Below are 20,294 nucleotides of genomic sequence, written 5' to 3' on the forward strand. Positions count from 1 at the left end.
ATCAAAGAAAGTGTTAAATTCATGTCATGGTCAATATGCAGACTATGTAGGCAGTGTTTCTGCATGTTGATCTTAACCAAGGATGATAAGCAGGCAGAGTACCTTAGCTTGTTATGTTCAAATCTTTTGTGAACGAGGTTTGAGCTTGATTTGATTAACAAGAACGCTATGTATAATCCCCAAGACTAGAGTTGTCAATTCGGGTAAACACGTCAGGTTTGGATCGGGTAAGAGTGGGTCGTGTCAACTCGGGTCGGGTCAATTCAGATTAATTCCATAACCTATGTTGGTCAGGTCACGTCAGGTCATACTTCTTATCGGGTTTGGGTCGGGTTTAGGTCGGGTTACGTTCGGGTCGGGTGAACAATAAGTCAGGTTAATTCGGGTTTTCACGGGTTAAAACGAGTTAGGGTAATTCTCGGGTTCGAGTCGGGTTCGGTTCAAGTCAATAATTTACAGGTTAGAATCAAGTCGGGTCATTCTCGGGTTTGAGTCGGGTTCAATTCAAGTCAATAATTTGCGGATTCTAATCAGGTTGGGTCATTTTCAAGTCGAGTCATTCTCAAGTTCAAGTCGAGTTCGGTTCAAGTCAATAATTTGCGGGTTATAATCAAGTTGGGTCATTTAAAAGTCAGGTCATTCTCGGATTCAAATCGGGTTATGTTCAAGTCAATAATTTGCAGGTTACAATCAGGTCGGGTCATTTCCAAGTCAGGTTCAACTAACTATAAATAGATAATTATCATTTTTATCAAGCTAATTATTTCCTTTGACTATAATATATATGGCAATATACCAGGGAACTATAGTCTATAATTTTGGAAGATAATTATCTCCTTTGACAATACAACAAATATATACTATATTTAACTCATAAATTTGAGGATGATGCTCCTTTCTTTTACTGGCGTGGACCGACTTGGTCTCCCAAGACAAAATGTTTTGATCAACAATAATAAGGTGGGCTAAATTGCATTTAAGGTGATTTGAAATCGGGTCAAGAACAATTAGGGTTGAATTTAGGTTGGGTCGATAACAAGTCGTGTTATTTTCTAGTCGGGTTAGTAACAGATCGGGTTGAATTTTTGGGTTGAGTAAGTAATAAGTATGGTATAATTTGGGTCGGGTCAATAACAAGTCGGGTTAAATTTGGATCAGGTCAATAACAAGTCGGGTTGATTTCGGGTCGGGTTTGTAACAGGTTGGGTTAAATTCGGGTTAGGTTAGGAACGGGTCGGGTTGAATTCAGGTCAGGTTCGTAACAAGTCGGATTAAATTCGGGTTTTGACGAGTAAAAATGGGTTTGGGTCAATTTCGGTTCAAGTCGGGTTCGGTGCAAGTTAAACAAATTGGCCGTTGTAAATCGGTAAATCGATGCAAGTTGTAAACAGGTAAAATGACTGTTTAAAAGCAAATTGAATGGTTCCACACACCCAATTGGACTCACGGAGGGTATCCGGTACCATGGTAAATATTTCGACAATTTTAATTCCGGGCGAAAAAAAGTCAAAAAATTCCAAAATTATAGGCAAATATCCACGCTTTTTGAGAAATTTTGGAGGTTTCAGGGACCGGTGTCGAAAAGTGTTGGAATTCTATGGAATACATCTCGGGGTCATATAATGCCGTTTGGAACCATATATGATCATAATTTGTTATCATAAATGTTCCTGGAAGGCTTGAATTAATGAAATCGGTGCAACTTATAAACCGGTAATTTGGTCATTTAAAGGCTAATTGGATGGTTCCACCCACCTAATTAGACACCCGGAGGATATTAGGGACCATGGTAAACATTTCGACAGTTTTTATTTTCGGGCGAAAAAAAAATCAAAATGTTTCAAAATTGAAGACTAATATCCACGCTTTTTGAGAAATTTGGAGATTTTTGGGCCCGGTGTAGAAAAATATTAATATTATCGGGCGAAATTTGTTGTTGTGTCTCTGCATTTATATTTGGTCAATGTAAAACATTAAAACACGAAGGGAGTAAAATAAGTTCAGCTCAAAATTAGATCCGAATAAATAAGTTGAGATAAATTATATTTGAATAAATTAGATTATAAGGGTAAATTCCAGTTTCTACAACATCTACTCTTCCTCCACGAGTCCACGAAGTTCCAGCCGATTTCAGAAACTTCCATAAACTTCTTGAATAAAAACCCAAAACGAATCTACCTTCCTCTTCCTAACTTCCAGAAAATTATATCTTCCAAATTAATAACCCCAGAAATCCCACAAATAAATCCAACTAAATAAACCCAAAAAATTAAAAAAATAAAAATAATAATAATGTTCTTCTTTTTCGTGGGAGGAGTAGAGCAACAGGCTGGGCAAGTCCTGAAATCCGGAATCAGCAAGTGCATTAACTGCGGTTCGAAAGCTGATCTAGTTCAATACGACAACGTTTTGAAGGTGTTCTTTGTACCTGTTTGGAAATGGCCTGGTAAAAAACCTCTGCTTCATTGTAATACTTGTAAGCTGTTTTATCCTGAGTCTTTCTCTCTTCCTCCTACTACGACGTCGTCTCCACCGCCCGATATCGATGTTTTAAGGTGTCAATCTTGTGATCGTGTTGTTGAAGCTCATTATCGCTTTTGCCCCTTTTGTGGTGTTTCTTTGTAAGGACTTTTTGTGTTCTTGTTTGTGTTTTTGATGAATAATAATAATACATACTTGTAATTTTAATAAAAGGATTTAATTCGAGCTATTAGGGTCTGTTCACTTCAGCTTAATTTCAGTTCAATTTAGTTTCGCTCTAATCAGTTTAGCTCATTTTAGTAAATATGAACAAACATTTGGTTTGTTGTTTTGTTATTGTTGTTTGCTACTAATCATAGCAATTTGATATCAAACGATTCCAAGCTTCAACCATTAGCTTAAACGTTAAAGGATTGGAAGGGAATTTTCAAATTTTTTATAGCATTCTAAACTTGATTTAGGATATGCACTCACAAATCAACAAGAGTTATAATATAGCTACTTTGTTTTTGTGTGGAATTGAAGGCGTACTTAATATTTTCTCGTGTTATAAGATGATGATAACTTCAAGGATGAAACATTGGGGTTACACTAGTATTTTCAATAATGAAGCATAATAGTTGTACTTTAAAAGATTGCAATTGAAGAATAATGTTTGTCCTCAAAATTTCTTAACAAAAGATACATTAGAAAGAAGACATGCTTTTAATGTACAATCATCTATTCTATAATGGTGAAAATTTACAATCACTCAACTTATAATCGGGTTTCGTATTAGATGCCCTAATGAGGAGTAAAATAGGGGAGGAAAAAAAAAAAAAAAAAAAAAAAAAAAGAGGGAGGATTATTGAATTTAGCACTGAAACTGTACACCTGACAAAAAATTAAGCAAAAGCATACAGACTAATGGCATGCTATAGACTTTCCCTCACATCATTGACAACTTCTGGTTTCCGCGATTTGACGAGCTCAATTGATGCCCCAAAACAAACCTTACCATTGCTGAGAAGTGCAGAAATTTATTCGTATGAAGCCTTACAATAATCAATCATATCTCCGATTGCAATTTGCCAAAGGAAGAGTGAAGTCAAGCCGTCAGTATGTTACATTGGTAGTGTTCTCGTATGTATTTCATTCGGTAAAGGGAAGACGTTTCTCTCCTCTTTCGACTGCATCTCTCCATTGCCTATATCTGACACCGAGTTTGTCATAGGGTACAGGCCAGTTCCAGATGTTTGCTCCATTTAGCATACGTTCTTGTTGTCCAAGCACGAGTCTCAGATCTTCGTTCAAGACCTGCATTAGTCACAGTTTCATAAGAACCAATGTTTTGGTTGATTTATCACCTCTTTCAGAAACAAATACAATAAGATTTAAAGATTCCTGAATCTGAATTATGCATTTCAGCAAGAGTTTGGTTTCGAATTCTCAACATAAACCTCTTAAATTAGAAAACGAGCTACCAAAAGATGATTAGAGAAAAAAAGCTAACCTTCTCCGCAAAGTGCCTCCACAAATGTTGCATGAAGGGAACATGCTTTAGAATTGGAGCGAAATCTAGTGACATTCTATAAAGCAATCTTGTTTTCTGTTTCGATGATGGTAAACAAACGTGAAGCTGGTGAAGATGTGTTGCACATTGCTTAGCACTCTGTCCTTCTAGTTTTCCCGGCTTAGAGATCCCAATAGTAGATAGTACCATACAAGGCGGTCTAAACTCCATATCTATGGGATAAGGGTCCCAATATCCTTGAAGTCCTGATGCAGGTGTCAAAAATTTTACCAAGCTGCAACAAAAGGTAAGACCATAAGTTACTAATTATAAAACATGATCAATGACTTATATCACAAAGATTTTTTTGCATGATCAATGACTTATTTCACAAAGAGTCTAAGGGACTGACAAATAAATTTCCAAACTTTAAGATATGGGGTAGAAAGACAAAACCATGAGTATTCAGCTCTGCTATTCAGACTCTAACTTTACTTTTTTTTTCCAGATTCTTGACACTAAACATGGACACTTACATTTCATTATGGACCAAAAAACAGTTTAATAAAACAGAAGAGTCTGACACTTGGAAATATACTGAATACTCGTGAATAAGATGATTATCTTCATTTACTTCTTTCTCTACAGGTTTACAAGAATGATGATATCTTGAGAGCATGTCTTTAGGAAAAACAAACCTTGGAACACTCCATCCTTTGGCGAATGTGGAAGTATGAGTGAAAGGAGCATGTGCAAGGTCGAGAAGATTATCCAAAAGTAGCCCATGTTCAACTGGAAGTTCCATTACTATCTGCATACTTCAACATGAACATATTAAAAAATGCCCCAGATATAATTTGTTTCAATTTTTCACACTACTAATATAGGAATATTATACCTCTGCATGAATTACAAATCCTTCAGGAGGTAAAAGTGAAGGAAGGTTGGCAGCAGGAGGGTCACTGCCTGGCCAAATCCAAATCATCCCCTCCTGCTCAAAGCAAGGCAAAGACTTTATCCTAACATCCAATAATTTTGTAGATGGCATTTTCTGGCATTTTCCATCTGTTGAGTATTCCCATCCTGGAATACATCCACCATTGCGCAAATTAGCATAAAACAAGTTTTTCTTTCCCCATGTCATTAGTACTTTAAAAGGTTCTTTCACCTTTACTAGGCATTCTTACCATGATAAGGACATTGAATGCGACCCTCATTCACAGAGCCAAGATCAAGAGGGCAAGCTCTATGTGCACAAGTGTTCTTAACACACCCAGGTTTTCCATCTTTCCCACGGAAAATGACCCAAGGTTCTTCAAAGCATTCCATTGGGATCTGAAATGGGGGAATTCCAAGTCACTTTGTATACCTTTCACAAGCATAATTAAGAGAAGACAAAATGCAGTGATTATATAAGCTGTCAATAGCTTACCATAGTGTCTTCCTTCAAGTCTGCAGAAAAGGCAACAGGGTACCAGAAATTCTTCAATCTAGGATGATAAGATTTGACAGGACCTGATACATCTATATTCTTACGAGGCAGCTTCCTCTTAGTGGTTTCCATGGGTAGTGTGGAGGTACTTGATGAAGCATCTGTCTGATTGGTTTCAGTTGTTGTTCTGTCTTGTAACAACCTATCATTAACCAATTCCTCCATGTAAGCTAGTTTATCTAAAGCTGCTGAAACCCGCGCTTCAGAAATGTGAACCTGTCATTATCAACACATATGGAAAACAAATAAATGGCAAGTATTAGGAACTCATCTTTCACTTGCCTCAGAAATTGCTTGAGGCTGTAAAGTCCAGAATTTTTGAAAATGAAACACAAGTACCTAGTGTCATACAAAGTATGTAACAAACACTTTACCTGTTTATGAGCCTGTGCAAGCTCTTCCTGTAAACCATCTAGCTCCTTTCTCAATGTGCCAACAGACTTGTATTCACGGGCAAGAGGGTTTAATACCTCCACGACCTAAATTCAAAAGTATCTGGAAGTGAGAAATTCAGACTCAAAATTAACACAGATGAACACAGATTTTAACTCATACATCACTAAAGTAAGTTCATTTGTCAATAATTTTAGGGATGTAAAGAAAATCACAAATAAACAAGCAACTACAGTCTACAGAATTTGAAAACCCACAAGTGGAATTTTCCTGCAATGACCGTAATTAGCTATATCTAAAGGCTCACGGTACTTTCTCAAATTCTTATCTTTCTAATAGTAACAAGTAGCCATAAATTAATCAAGGGTACAAAGAGGTACGCAAGCATATTCATGATCCTTTCGATATACACATACAAGTATGAATGAAATGTCACGGTGTGGAATTAGGGTGATATAAAGGAGAAAAGAACTGTCAGATTGTTTTTGTTTATAATACTGATTAATCTTTTATCTAATTATTGCATAGGTAAAAAGGTACAATGGTCATGGTAAAAGTACACAATCACTTTACAATGACAGCCATCTTTTTTATCATCTTAAGCAATAGTCAGCGAACAAAATATCTTCTCAAGTTCTTTTTCTTTCACCCTTCTATTGATGATGAAGATCAAAAACATTCTCTTACAAGCTTAATCGTATTATATAAGTACAGAGCATCAATGCAGGGAATCACGGACCTTTTCGTGTAAGAGCATTATTGTAAGAACGTCCTGTCTAGCTCTCCAATCCAAGTATTGGATATCAAATCTTGCCACTTCCAAGGCTTGATTTACATCCAATATTTTTCCTTTATACAATGGGGCTTTTGATCTTGGATCCTCCACATTAAAGAGCGTCCCCCATGTGCTCTTCTTGTCTATGGACCCTCCATCTTCTCCAAAAACAGCAAACACTCCAATACTGCCTTTTACCTGGATTATTTTCCAAGCTATTAGCAAATAGAAAAAAAATCAAGTATAACAATTCTAATTCTTTTCCCACATTCTTTTACACTTTACAGTGACTAGGAGTTATCTGTTAATCCACACTACAAAATAATAATACTATAACATTTACAAAGCAAAGGTCAATATTATTTTCTTTAAATTTTGACAGTACATCACATAGGACCAACAGGGATCATCTATCCTGTTTGGTGTCTCATTCTATGTCTCACCTCTTCTCGCTTTGTCAAATCACTATAGCTATGACTGAACAATCAACAAAAACATAAAATTTGTGATGCACCATCTCAATCCTATAGGAATTTAAACCTTACCCTCGCGGAAGCTTAACCTAATATAGCTTGGATAAGATACTAAGTCACTCTAACCCTAGGTCAATCACTTACAAAATGGCTCTTCTATAGTCTCACACAATCAAATATTCTAGTTATAACCTTCAATAATTCCATCCAAATACCCAATCTTCATCCCCAAATTCGAGCAACATCGATTATCTTCATAATTGGTAAATTACTCTAGATTAACCAAGATAGAAACACCCTTAATCATAAATATAACAATAGTATTATCAATCTTGCCCTCTCTCAAAATGGAGCACCCATTCAAGTGATTCAACAACATTAAAATTAAATTATCAACTTCTTGAAACCTTGGGTGAGTGTCCTACACGCAACCATTAAACTATTGCATAGAACAGCTAATTAATTAGCAAATGATCTTCCCAACATTCAAAAAAACTTGGGTAAGTCCACATCACACAAATTTCTAGGCCAAAAAACCACAAATGTAATCCAAAATTTCACAACTCCCTTTAACTAAATACACTTCTCCATAAACATTCAGTACATCTAAATGCTAAAGATCACATTTTTAATACATTTAAACCATCAAAGAAAACAACCCAACAAGTTGACACTTCAACATGATCAAATTTCACTATAATATATAATCAACTAAACAACCCAATACACTAATTAAAATAAAAACCAACACGTAATTTTATCATAAATTCTTAAACACTAATACTAAATATAAATAATACCAATTGACACGTTATTTTATAACTTAACATAATACTTAGCCCTTAGAGCTACATATAGCAAACCCGATATCAAAAAATACAATAAAACATACCTTTCTAGGATTAAATTTAGAAGGTCGACTAAGAGAAATAGGAAGAGAAAGAGCAGAAGCAGTAGCAACAGCATTCATGGCGTTTTTTTAATTAAAAAAAATTAATTTTTTGTAAAACAAGCCCCCAAAAAAACAAGGGGGAATGAAAGAAAATTTTTGGTAAGAAGTTTGTGTGGGATAAGAGAAGTTGGAATAGAGCGCGCGATCTCAGTTGGCCTACCAATGAATGACACGTGGAATTGTGTGTTTCACACGTGGCATTTGTTACATCCACAAGACTTGAGTTTGAAAGAGAGTGTGAGTTTCCATCAAATGTTTATTTGGGTTTTGTGGGGCTTTAATATCTAACTTATCTTGGCCACCTTGGATTAATGGATTCTCTAGATATCTCCCAAAACTCTTTCTTCATTTTTATTTTTCTTGTTACATGAGAAAATAATTAAGAGTTGGAGTATGACATTTGTGTTTGACGGTCCAATTTGTGTTACTGTTAGAAAAAATATCATCCTATGTTTTTAGGGATGTCATTAATTATGCCGTCATTGCTGCTCGAGTTTTTGCTGTTTATGAGTTGTGTTTAGACTTTCTTGAACGGATCTTAGTTTAGTTCATGTTATTTTTACTTATTTCAGATAAAAAATATTACGTAACTAATTAGAACTTTAAGCACCAATTTGACATTCAATTCAATTTTTATACCGAAGATCGTTTAAGTGAAATCATCAAATGCGGTGCAGTCCCTCTGTCTGTATGCCCTCCCAACCTCTCAAAAAAAGTGAAATCATCAAATCCCAATGCAAGCCACTAAATTGAAATATGTTAATTTAGTTTTAAAGTAATCCGTTAAATTGTTGGGAATAAAGTCAATGGAACTCCTAAAATAACTTGATTGATTTATTGTTATTGCAAGATTGAAGTCAAGGATTGACATTAAAGATGAGCTTTTGAGCATGATGAGCGATTGAAGTCAAGTGGATTTTCATTTTGAGCATTATGAGCTTTTGTTGTGTTAATGCAAGTCATGAATAAATTGAGAAACTTTGTGTAAACATTATAAAAACGGGAATCCAAAGACCAATTTTTAGTGTTGTACTGTTGATAAAAACATGAAAAATTGAGAAACTTTGTGTAAATATTTTTAAAAAAGGTCCTACCGGGAGTCGAACCCAGGTCGCTGGATTCAAAGTCCAGAGTGCTAACCACTACACCATAGAACCTTGCTATGTTTTAGATTGCTGATATAAACAATATACTACCTCCGTTAATAGTTAGTTGCAACGATTTGACATAAAGTAGAGAGGAAAAATGTCTAATCGTTGCAACTAACTGTTAACGGAGGTAGTAATAACTCTCTTTATTCCAACATTCCACTTCCCACTATAGTTTATATGGGACAGAATAACACTAATTTGGTTTTAAGGGTCAACACATAGAAAACATACAAGCAAAATAAGGGCATGCTCACTTTAACATACTTTCAGTTCAGTTCCTAATTTCAATCTCTCATAAAATATTCATTTCAGCTCTATTCAATTCAGTTCAGTTTAGCTCCAATTAGTTCAGTTCAGTTCAATTCAGTCTAATAAATATAAACGGGCCCTAATTTGAAATTTACAATTTACAATAAAAAACTATGTTCCTTATTCTTCCATGTCTCTCTTATTTCTAATTTTATTAGACAATGATGTTGTATCAATAACACTTGTTCATTAATAGATGGTTAAGGGTCAGCAAAATAAAATCTAAAAAATTATGAAAACTATAGCTTTAGCAAGAGCCAATCAATATATGACTAATTAGTCTCTTAAATACCCATCGGCTTCAATCCAATTTATATCCCTTACACAATCACATAAGACATAACATAGGAAAACTAACAAACTCTACAATTGTCAATTTTTTTTTAGGCTAGAATTATTAATTATAAAGTATATTTATCTAAATTGGTACTTTGTAATATTTTAAAATACAGATAAAATCACATGAACACGAGAATGAGTAAAAAAATCTATTAAAGACATTTAAAACAACTTAAATCTATTTTTAGTCGATCAATTAAAAATTAAGTAAAGAAAACATAATTGAGTAGGAGAAGCCCAGTTTAATCTATCAAATTGACTTAAAAAACGTTTATCTAGTGGCAGTTTAAATTTATTTATTCACAAAATTGCCAATTAATAACATTTTTGTTTGCTTACTTGGTAGATAAACTTGACTTTCCTAATCTTTGTATACACCCTATTACAATAATATTAGTGGATAACTCTTTGCCAATTTGAGGTAAATTCTAATCTTATTTATAGTAACTTAAATAGGTTTCATAGGGGTGATTGACTTACTTTAGATTTGAATTTTACTCATTTAAAAAGATAACTCTATCGATAAAGAATAAATTACTCTACTTTTACTATTATTTTAATCGGGATAACTTTCATTCATACTTGATTACAACTAGGGCTGGCAAACCCTGACCCGACACGAAAACCCGATCCGAACCCGACCCGAAGTTATTGAGAGAGACCCGAACCCGACCTGAACCGAACCTGAACAACCCGAATTCGACCCGATTTGACCCAAATTTCATATTTCGTAATAATATTAAGTTTTACACTATTTTTAATAGTTTCTAAGCATAACCCGAAATCGACCCGAAATCTGACCCGAACCCAACCTGCTGACCCGAATTGCCACTCCTAATTACAACGGATGTAATATATAGTATAGCCGATTTTTAAATAGTTTGTGTTTTCTAATAGAGTATTGAGTATAAATAAATCTGGAAAAAGAAGTCTTTATCAAGAATAGTGATGATTCTACAAACATTCACCTCTCAAAAACTTCCAAATGGATTCTAAAATTGCCATTTAAGCATCATACTTAAAACTCCCTCACGCAAAGAAGAAGAAACTAACCCCCAACCTCCCCTTTTAATTAATTCCCTGTTCCCTTTTTCTCTCTCCTTAAAAAATCCAGCTTTTTTCAGACTCAAAACAAACCATTCCAGTACAACAAAAACTACTAATACCAGCAAAAACAGAGATATTAACAACACCATTAATTAATAAATTAAAAATGGTGAGAGAAAATGGAAGTAATAATAACAATAATCACAAAAAGAAGCAGCAGCAAAAGAGGAATAAAGCAGGGGATTTTTTCATGGCAACTTTGGTGATGTGGGGTTTGTCGGTTGGCTTTGAAATTGTGTCCATTCATAAGAAAGAGCTTCTTCCTGTATTGTATGGTTGTTTGTTCTTTCAATTTTCTAATTGGGTTCTTCGATTTTGGGTTTCTCGAGAACCCCTTTTTGTTAATACCTCTGTTTCTCTTCTTCACTCTTCTTTTGCTTCTGCTTCTGGTAATTTCTATACTACCTTTTTATTCTGTTTTTCTGAATTTTGGTTGAATTTTGATTTGGGTGTTTTTTATTTTGTTTTAATTTCGTGATAGTGTCTATTATACACACGGGTGTGCTCGGGTTTTGATTGTACACGGGTGTATAATTGATTTTGTAATGGTGGAGGGTTGCTGTGTACTTTTATTTAGTTTGATTAATTGGTGATGGTATGAGATGTGCATCTTAGTTGGAAATTTTTTATTTATGTTATTATTGACAATTTGACTCGGCTTGAAGTGTTAGGCATGGTCAATTTTGTAAAATTTCTGCCTAAAAGGGTGTGTTTAAGTGTCACACCAATGTTCAAGTGTCGAGTATCCAACAAAAATTCTCGAGGTTAAATGAAGAGTACGAGTAACATAGGTCTTGGTTTTGTGTAGGCAAATTTGACATTAAGTGCAATTGAGTTCAATTGAGCTTTGCATTTTCATGGTGAATTATTGATGTAATTAAGGTACTGAAACTTTGTGTTGGGTGTTTTTGGTTTTCTATTGAACTCTTGCTGCATATCAGTTGTTGCTTGAGACTGTAACTTATAAAACCCTACTGCAAATTTTCAGTTTTACATACTTAATTAACCTTTGTAAAGTAAATTGATTTACAATGAATCAAAGAGATTTATAATACTGTGAATTTGTGATATAAGAGAATAATTTTACTTCCAATTGTTGTCTGACAGTCGATCTCCAATCGATGAAATCTCTGCATCATATTCTATTGATACTGCTCAACACATTGGCATTTTCAGTTAAGCAAGAAAATGATTGTTTCATGCCTGTACTGTTTGATTTTAAGATTTGATTCTCTAGCCTATGCATTAAATTGTACTTGCAAAATGTGTAGTTTAGGCTTAGTTTATCGGGTCTGTCGATCTCAGGATCTATGCAAGCCTGTCATCTTCTTTATAATTCTGTTAAAATTCAAGATTGGCCCCTCAAAGTAGATTGATAGGGTAGTATTGAAGGGAGACGGTTCTAGCTAGAAGTGAGTTGTATGTGGTGGACCATGGATGGAACATTAATACATTGGCATAAGGTGTCTTAATAGTTTCAGAAGACTATGAATTACTTACCTACTATTGTGCCAAAACTTGCATTTTGATTCAAATTATGAATTATTATATGCTTCAATTTCTGGGATCTCCGGCTGCTGAGCTTTACTCAAAAGATGTATTCTTCTCCTTGCTTCTTGTCTGATAAACTTGTTTGCTTCTGTTGTCTGACGAACTTGTATGCTTCTGTTGTCTGATGAACTTGCCTGCTTCTGTTGCAGTTGTATTTATATTGTTCAACCAATGGAGTGAAAAGCGTTCCATTCAAATATTTGATCATGAAGAACTGGTTCGAAATACATGGCCATGGGCATACACAGCCCTATGCATTTCTTGTGGTTATTTTGCATATGATCAGTGGGATATGTTGAAGTATGAACTGTACAGCGGATGGTTCCCATCTATCCTGGCACATCACCTGATCCTTCTTCTTTGCTTCACGCTTGCTCTGTATCGTAATGTCACCATCAACTACCTCATCCTTACCCTAATCTGTGAGGTACTTTTCTATTATCGCTTTGAAGCTTTATTTCTGTTGTATGCTTGTTAATGGTTCTTTGCCTTTTCTGAAGTGCACATGTCCTGTTATTTATCCAATTTAAGGAATTTTCTCCCTAGCTTTTTTGTAGATACTTGAGTGATCAGCAAGTGTAACTTGATTTTCATATTGTTAGCTGTCATCATTTCTATTGATGTTGTTTGCCTCTTGCTGTTTTTGCTGCCTTTGAAGTTGGTTCTTCGAGTAGACCAGCGCTAGCTGTCGTACTTGTTATGTACTCTTATGCCTGAATTCCTCACAACCTAATAAGATCATCTCCCTTATGCCTGTAGCTAATATGTTTGTCGTTCTTTAATTTTTTTTGTTTTTCATTTTCTATAACAATTGTATAGAAGTTGAGGCTATCCTCTTAAGCAACATTATTTTTGATCTGTTACCCTTCTCTTCACAATAACTGATCTTCACTATCATGACCCAAATCAAGATATTATGAATCCTTCACATGAAAAAACCTAAGCCTTAATATGGTCATGTTTTCCGCTATCAATATAACATATGATTTTCCACTCTTGAGCTGAACCATCTGTTTTCATTTTTATCATGATAACAGTTGCACTCAGTCTTCCTTCATGTGAGGAAAGTAAGACGGATGGCAGGGATTAGGAGTGCAGAGAGTACAATCGTGAAGGCAGAATGGTTTCTTAACTGGCTCACCTTCTTCTTTGCTCGATTACTACCCCACGCACTGATTTTGATCAAACTAGTTATAGATGCCCCAAAGTTTGACAAGGGTGTAGAGCTACCACTTGCTTTATTTGGGATGATTGGTATGAATTTGCTCAATATCGGTCTAGGCATCGACATCCTTGGTGCTTATAAGAGAGAAAAGAATCCTCCACAGAATCATCATAGTGATTAAAGTGAGCACAAGATTGAAGTTTTTAACTTGCTGAGCTTCTATTGTTTGTTTTATAAGCTCTGAAAAAGCATTATATAGGTTATTGAACTTATTGTTGTTTGTAGAAGCAAAGAAAAAAGAAAATCTAGATTATGTATTTTCCAACATGAACTATTCTTGTGAAAAGAAAAAAAAAATGTAAATTATGTTGATTATAAGAGTATTTGTTTGTATAAAAATGTTGTTTTTTTGGTCGTACAAATAAAAATATGTTTTGGAAGTTACTATTTAAAAAGCAAAAAAGGTCCTACCGGGAGTCGAACCCAGGTCGCTGGATTCAAAGTCCAGAGTGCTAACCACTACACCATAGAACCATGTTATGTTTATTTTTGTTTGCAGTTTATCATTCTCATTTTCAAGATGTTATTTTTTTTTTTTGGAAATTTAAATAAAAAAGTAGTTTTTTTATTTTATTTTATAATGTTTATCTTTCAAACCATTAACTTTCATAATATTTAGTGGTACAAATTTTAAATTTTAGCAATATGAAATCACAAATGAATTTTTTTTTAGTGTAGTCTGGTTTATTATGAAACTTGTTGGTATGATTTTGTGTGGTCTGATTTTGTAAGACTTCCTACTCTAGACTTTTGTCAACAGAGGATTTCCTCAATTTAATATCATAAAATTAGTAGAATTCAAGTTTTATATGATCATAATTTTCAAAGTATTTGTACAACTTTACACACCTAATTATTAATTAATGGAGCCTAGTTGACTTCAAAGTCATCAAAACTCTGTAACAACAGTTCATCTCTCCCTTTCTCTCTTAATTATTCATCCATGGCAGACTTCATAGCAAGTAGTATAGCATCAGGATTAATCGAAGAGGCAGTAAAGGCGGTTACCAAGTTAGTGGCAGCTCGCGCTTTTGAGGAGATCAGATCACTTTCATGGGGTTTCAACGATCAACTCGAACTGCTAAAGAACAAGTTATTGTATGTTCAAGCATTTTTGGATGATCTAGGAACCAAAAGTCATGAAGAAAAAAGCAAAGTTGTTAAACTTTGGCTAATGAAACTCCAAGATGTTGCATATTCTGCTGATAATATATTGGATGATCATGCTTATGAATTACTTTGTAGGAGATTTGAGCCTAAGAAAAAACTCTACAAGTTTTTCAATATCTCTAGCAGTGATAATTATCCTATCTTGTTTCGTTTCAAGTTGAGTTATCGAGTCAAGAAGATTGTTTCAGAGTTGGAAAAGCTTGAGAAGGAGGCACAGAAGATGGGTCTTAAGCAGGTGAAGTTGGCAAGAGAAGCAGTTGCTTCATCTATTTTTATGGATGGAGGTGATCAGTTTATTGTTAATTTGAATCAAGTTAGAAAACATGCTGCTGCTAGTGATTACGAATTCGTAGGGAGGGAGATTGATCAGGAGAAGCTACTAGAGGTGCTTTGCAATCCATTCAACAATGGTGATTTGTCCACCATTGCCATTGTTGGAATTGGAGGTAAATTTATTTGTCTTTTTTCTTTAAAAATTGCATGAAAAACTGTTTTGTTAGTTTTAAAATTTTGGGTTATTTTTGCTTATTTGAGTTAATAGCCCTTATTGGCAAATTAACTTAACATATTTGAACTTATTGACGAAATTATCAGTATATTGTATTCTATGAAGTGAGGGGAACAAAACTTTAGCTAAGTGTATTTATTAGATTCAAAATTACATTGTCCCTTGCAAATCTTAAGCATTAGTTGATTGTGATTATTTATGTCATGCAGGCCTTGGTAAGACAACTTTAGCAAGACGCCTATATGAACATGAGAAAGTTGATGCACACTTTAACAAGAAAAAAGTCTGGATATGTGTTTCTGAGAATTTCGATATTGAAAGACTTCTGAAGGAGATGGTTGAATCGCTTACATCAGGCAATTGTGATGTAACCAATACAGGTGCAGTTATTAATAAACTTCAGGGAGAGTTGAAGGAGAAAAAGTTCTTGCTTGTACTTGATGATGTATGGAACAACAACCTTGAGCTTTGGGATTCCTTTAAGAATGAATTGCAGAGAATTGGGGATATAGCAGGAAGTGTGGTTTTAATTACTACTCGTAGCATTGGAGTTGCAGAGAAAGCGCAAACAGTCTACACACACAAGCTGGAAGGATTGTCAGAAAATGATGGATGGGCCTTATTGAAACATAATGTTTTTGTTAGTAGGATGCTGCCAAGTATGTCTTCTTCTTTTGAGGATGTTGGGAGAAGGATTGTTGAGAAGTGTAAGGGCGTTCCTTTGGCAATAAAAGCAATCAGAGGCTTATTGCAGTTGAAGAAACATCCTTCTGAATGGGAGTCAATAGAAAGAAGTGAACTATGGGATTTGCCACAGGATGATGAAAATTACATCTTGCCATCATTGTTTTTAAGCTTTAAGAATTTACCTTGTCTGTCTTTGAAGCAATGTTTCGCCTGTTGTGCAATCTTTCGTAAAGACAGCTTAATAGATAAGCGCCAATTAATAGCTCTTTGGTTGGCTCAGGGCTTTCTGCATGAATCTGGAACAAGCATGGAGGAAACTGGGGAGAAATATTTTCAAATTTTACTGAATAATTCGTTCTTACAGGAGGATATAGATGATGGTGAAACCAGTGAAATTATGTTCTACAAAATGCATGATTTAGTGCATGATCTTGCGGTGTATATTTGGCAAAAGGATCTGTTGGTCTGGAATGCGGAAGCCACACTGAATAATTCCTTTGATTTTCGACATCTTGTTATCAATTTTGGAGAGATTGAAATTGCAGCCAAAACACCTGTAGGGGTGAACATACAGAAGCTAAGAACTATAAGTTTTTGGGATGGTGTGCCGAGGTGGGATATGTTGATTTGCGCTATGTACTTGCGCACACTGATAATGGCCAATATTGGGCTAACGGAGGTTTCCCCTGCCATCGGGCAGTTGAAACATCTAAGATATCTTGACTTATCTCATAATCCGATCAAAACATTGCCAGATATAATCTGCAGACTCTATCAACTACAGACTTTGAGTTTGCAAGGTTGTAAAGAGCTAAAACAGCTACCCCAGAAATTGCACAAGCTGGTCAGCTTAAGACACATCTTGACATCAGATTATGTGTTTGCTTCTAGAGGATTACAGCAATTGACTTGCCTGCAGACCTTACCTCATCTTGAGTTACGCGATGGGGAAGGGTGGACTATTGATGAACTGGAACCTCTGCATCAGGTTATGGGTCTGATATGCATCAAGGGTCTTGAGCATGTAAAGGGAAAGGAGGAAGCGAGGAAAGTTGGCCTTGGTAGAAAGTGCAAGGTCTTGAAACTAAGCCTAAGCTGGGCTTATGTCAGAGCAGTAAGTAGCGAAAATACTGATGAAGATGTTTTGGGTGGTTTGGAACCTCACCCAAATATAACATCACTGGAATTAGCAAGCTTCAAGGGCATGAGATTTCCTTCATGGATTATGAAAATGACTGTGAAGCAGAGAGGTAGTCTTGCACTGCTTAGCTATCTCACAGTGGTGAAAATAGATTATTGCAGCAGCTGCGAACAACTTCCCACTCTCGGGCTGCTTCCCTGTCTGAATATTCTGAAGCTGACATTTTTCCATGGAATGGAATCTATAGGAAATGAATTTTATGTTGGTGACCATGATGCACCTGTGTACCAAAGCAGGAGTGGTACTAGCGGGCAACAATGTTGGCCTTATGCTACTAATCTGAAGGCAGTAGAATTATTTCCAGCTCTGAGACATCTTCTTATCTGGGAGTTTCCCAGGCTAGCCACTTGGAAGCCACCATCCCTAGCTCTAGCGTCAACTGCATTTCCTTGCCTTGAAACTCTAAAAGTCGGAGGTTGCCCTCAGCTGGATTCAATACCCTCAGAAATCATCAAATATAACAATGGTAGTCTCACTTCGCTCAAAGTGTATAGATTATCAGAAATAAAGAGTTTACCTCATGGGCTGCCAAATTGTACGAACCTACAGAGATTGGAGATCTGGAGCTGTAACAAGCTTGAGTCTTTGCCCACAGGCCTAAAATCCCTTGTATGTCTTCAGATATTGGACATAAGAGATTGCATATCCTTGGACTCTCTTCCTCCGTATCTTTTCCAAGGCCTCTCTTCTCTGCGCGAACTGATCATAGATGGATGTACACTTTTAACAAGGATCCCAACTAGTATACAGGAATGTGCGTCTTTGGAGTATCTGAGGATAAAGAACTGCCCATTGATAGAGGATCCTGTCCCAGATTTAAGTAGATTGGAGGGTCTTGTTACATTAACTGCTGTTAATTCAGGAAAGCTAATGACTTCTGTGCTACGGTCAATTTCACATCTTCAATGCCTTAAGGATCTAGATATTGGTGGGTTTGAAGACGAGGAGGAATTCAGAAGGTGCTTTTCTTACATTACACCCTCCCTAAGTAATCAATCCCTTGTAAGACTTACATTGAGGGATTGTGCAAATGTCAAGTTTCTGCCACAAAATCTTCAACTCCTCCTTACTAGCATTAAATATCTGATTATTCAGAGATTTCCTGCCTTGGATCAACTTCCGGAGTGGATAGGGGACCTGTCATCGCTTGAGATATTGGAGATATGGAATTGCAAAGTGTTGAAATATCTACCTTCAATAGAGGCCATGCGACGTCTCACCCAATTAAAGAGCCTGCAGGTTGGAGGATGCCCACTTTTGAAAAAGAGATGTGCCAAACACAATGGTCCTGAATGGGACAAGCTCTCACATGTTCCCAATATTTGGATCTGATTGAGCAGATGTTCAAGATCACTGAAGACAATGAAGCATGCGGCGTGCCCATCATTTTTGTACAAGGTTAACACTTCTGCTAGCTCTTTCCTTGTCAAACTACTCATTTTCTTGCTACTTTTTATAATAATTTCTCCCTGTTTGGAGCTGCTCCACTTAGTTCACCATTACCCTAGGTTCTGCTGTTTCAACTTGCTCAACTGTTTTTCCCTTGTTTCATTTTGGTGCTTCAATAGTTGTAGTAATTGGTGTGCTTCCTTCTTTGTTCTTAGTTTTATTAAGATGATAAAGAGGACCGAGGTTGATTATAATCTAATCACTCATTTAATAATTGCTTGGCTTTACTCAAAGTTTGAACAGGATATATATATATACATACATACATTTCAGTTCTTAATTTCTTATATAAGATCATGTATATATAATGCAAACTATTATAGATCATAGTATATGATTGAGGTGACATTATAATTGGCAAATGACTAAACAAAGGCATAAGTGCGCGCAGATCACTGTTATTCATAGGTTATGCACTGATGCACATGATTATGCTTGAAATAAATGTACTCCATATTACTGTCATCTTGAGTTTTACAGTTGCTCCATAATACACTTGAATGTCAGTCAGATCTGTCATATTCCTTCAATAATGTACTCCGCACTAGGTATTGTCTGTTAAATCAACTATCCGTAGTTCAACTTATTCCTCAATCAATAATCAAGCATTTGAAATACATGATTCATCCTCCACATCCACCACAACCACCGCCACATGAAGCTCCTCCACAAGAGCCCCCACCACTATCTCCTCCCCCGCCATCTCCACCTTCAACACTAGCCCCACCACAATCTCCTTCCTCGCCATCTCCACCTTCAATACTAGCCCCACCACAATCTTCTTTTCCGCCATCTCCACCTTCACCTTCACATCCACCACAACCACTGCCACCTGTAGCTCCTCCACAAGAGCCTCCACCACTTCCATATTTGGCACTATTTACACTACGATCTCTGTATTCTTCTTGTGTCATTGCATCATATAGGATACAGTAGGCTGATATAGTTCCTGGTAGCAGGAACCATTCCTCCTCGACCTACTTGACACATTGTCTATAGTTAAAATGAATCCAAAACTTTTAACTTTCTGTAGTTAGCTTAGGCTGATAAAAGTTTGAATATGCAAGTAAAATTTACCTGAAGAACACCAAATTTTAAGTCAAAGAGAGCCACAGCTTTTCCATAAGGATTTTCAGGAGAAAATTCAACTGCAGTGGTGAAGTTGTCCTGCTCGTCTCTTTTACTGCTGTGCTTGGTTGCGTATTCTAATTTCTTACCAGGAAAGAATATCACCTGCATAAATATTCCAACACAATTTTTTTAATGTTCCTGTAACTCCTGTTAAATGTCAAAAAAATGTACATGCTTACCTTTGTTTCACCTAAGAGCTCATAGGAATTTCCTGGTTTGTTTCGTGGACGAAAGTCCCATTGAGAATCCATCAAAGACCATCCAACTTCCTTTTTCTTTGCAAGGATAGAATCTTCCCTTGATTCCAACACACCAATTACTTCATACGGACTTTTGTCGACATACCTAGGCATCACAAATCACCAAATAAGGATTCAAACTATCATATTAGGCTTCTTAATATCTTGA

General features: G+C 35.8%; 5 protein-coding genes and 2 non-coding genes across 7 annotated transcripts; 3 read left to right on the plus strand and 4 right to left on the minus strand.

Moving 5' to 3' along the window:
* Positions 1–1,941: 1,941 nt before the first annotated feature.
* Positions 1,942–3,316, plus strand: LOC110724619. The gene has a single exon (XM_021904041.1). It carries the CDS (start codon positions 2,293–2,295, stop codon positions 2,623–2,625), a length of 333 nt encoding a protein of 110 aa, XP_021759733.1. The 5' UTR covers positions 1,942–2,292; the 3' UTR covers positions 2,626–3,316.
* Positions 3,140–8,153, minus strand: LOC110724618 (chlorophyllide a oxygenase, chloroplastic-like). The gene is made up of 9 exons (XM_021904040.1): positions 7,999–8,153; positions 6,598–6,831; positions 5,840–5,944; positions 5,406–5,681; positions 5,161–5,308; positions 4,872–5,056; positions 4,672–4,784; positions 3,974–4,268; positions 3,140–3,777 (listed from the first exon to the last, which is right to left on the minus strand). The coding sequence occupies exons 1-9, from the start codon at positions 8,074–8,076 to the stop codon at positions 3,613–3,615; spliced, it is 1,599 nt and encodes a 532-aa protein (XP_021759732.1). The 5' UTR covers positions 8,077–8,153; the 3' UTR covers positions 3,140–3,612.
* Positions 8,154–9,143: 990 nt separating this feature from the next.
* Positions 9,144–9,215, minus strand: TRNAQ-UUG. The gene has a single exon. It is a non-coding gene; the product is annotated as a tRNA-Gln (tRNA).
* Positions 9,216–10,815: 1,600 nt separating this feature from the next.
* On the plus strand, positions 10,816–14,102 carry LOC110724622 (TLC domain-containing protein 2). The gene is made up of 3 exons (XM_021904046.1): positions 10,816–11,353; positions 12,665–12,942; positions 13,553–14,102. The coding sequence occupies exons 1-3, from the start codon at positions 11,071–11,073 to the stop codon at positions 13,859–13,861; spliced, it is 870 nt and encodes a 289-aa protein (XP_021759738.1). The 5' UTR covers positions 10,816–11,070; the 3' UTR covers positions 13,862–14,102.
* Positions 14,103–14,142: 40 nt separating this feature from the next.
* Positions 14,143–14,214, minus strand: TRNAQ-UUG. Its single transcript has one exon. It is a non-coding gene; the product is annotated as a tRNA-Gln (tRNA).
* Positions 14,215–14,289: 75 nt separating this feature from the next.
* Positions 14,290–19,000, plus strand: LOC110724620 (putative disease resistance protein RGA3). The gene is made up of 2 exons (XM_021904042.1): positions 14,290–15,356; positions 15,628–19,000. The coding sequence occupies exons 1-2, from the start codon at positions 14,684–14,686 to the stop codon at positions 18,636–18,638; spliced, it is 3,684 nt and encodes a 1,227-aa protein (XP_021759734.1). The 5' UTR covers positions 14,290–14,683; the 3' UTR covers positions 18,639–19,000.
* Positions 19,001–19,119: 119 nt separating this feature from the next.
* LOC110724623 (glycine-rich domain-containing protein 2-like) lies at positions 19,120–20,294 on the minus strand. The gene is made up of 3 exons (XM_021904047.1): positions 20,066–20,294; positions 19,833–19,988; positions 19,120–19,732 (listed from the first exon to the last, which is right to left on the minus strand). Exons 1-3 carry the CDS (start codon positions 20,237–20,239, stop codon positions 19,379–19,381), a joined length of 684 nt encoding a protein of 227 aa, XP_021759739.1. The 5' UTR covers positions 20,240–20,294; the 3' UTR covers positions 19,120–19,378.

This window comes from Chenopodium quinoa, unplaced genomic scaffold (genome assembly GCF_001683475.1).
Source record: "Chenopodium quinoa cultivar QQ74 unplaced genomic scaffold, ASM168347v1, whole genome shotgun sequence".
NCBI classification, from domain to species: domain Eukaryota; kingdom Viridiplantae; phylum Streptophyta; class Magnoliopsida; order Caryophyllales; family Amaranthaceae; genus Chenopodium; species Chenopodium quinoa.

Excerpts from the sequence above, each read along its gene's own strand:
- LOC110724623 (XM_021904047.1), bottom strand. The coding sequence starts at position 20,239 with ATGCCTAGGTATGTCGACAAAAGTCCGTATGAAGTAATTGGTGTGTTG. Across the intron at positions 19,989-20,065 it reads AGCTCTTAGGTGAAACAAAG|GTGATATTCTTTCCTGGTAA; the intron begins GTAAGCATGTAC and ends ATATTTATGCAG. Across the intron at positions 19,733-19,832 it reads TAAAATTTGGTGTTCTTCAG|GTCGAGGAGGAATGGTTCCT; the intron begins GTAAATTTTACT and ends TGTGTCAAGTAG.
- LOC110724620 (XM_021904042.1), top strand. The coding sequence starts at position 14,684 with ATGGCAGACTTCATAGCAAGTAGTATAGCATCAGGATTAATCGAAGAG. Across the intron at positions 15,357-15,627 it reads TGCCATTGTTGGAATTGGAG|GCCTTGGTAAGACAACTTTA; the intron begins GTAAATTTATTT and ends TATGTCATGCAG.
- LOC110724618 (XM_021904040.1), bottom strand. The coding sequence starts at position 8,076 with ATGAATGCTGTTGCTACTGCTTCTGCTCTTTCTCTTCCTATTTCTCTT. Across the intron at positions 6,832-7,998 it reads CTAAATTTAATCCTAGAAAG|GTAAAAGGCAGTATTGGAGT; the intron begins GTATGTTTTATT and ends AAAATAATCCAG. Across the intron at positions 4,785-4,871 it reads GATTTGTAATTCATGCAGAG|ATAGTAATGGAACTTCCAGT; the intron begins GTATAATATTCC and ends TGAAGTATGCAG.
- LOC110724622 (XM_021904046.1), top strand. The coding sequence starts at position 11,071 with ATGGTGAGAGAAAATGGAAGTAATAATAACAATAATCACAAAAAGAAG. Across the intron at positions 11,354-12,664 it reads TTCTTTTGCTTCTGCTTCTG|TTGTATTTATATTGTTCAAC; the intron begins GTAATTTCTATA and ends CTTCTGTTGCAG. Across the intron at positions 12,943-13,552 it reads TCCTTACCCTAATCTGTGAG|TTGCACTCAGTCTTCCTTCA; the intron begins GTACTTTTCTAT and ends TCATGATAACAG.
- LOC110724619 (XM_021904041.1), top strand. The coding sequence starts at position 2,293 with ATGTTCTTCTTTTTCGTGGGAGGAGTAGAGCAACAGGCTGGGCAAGTC.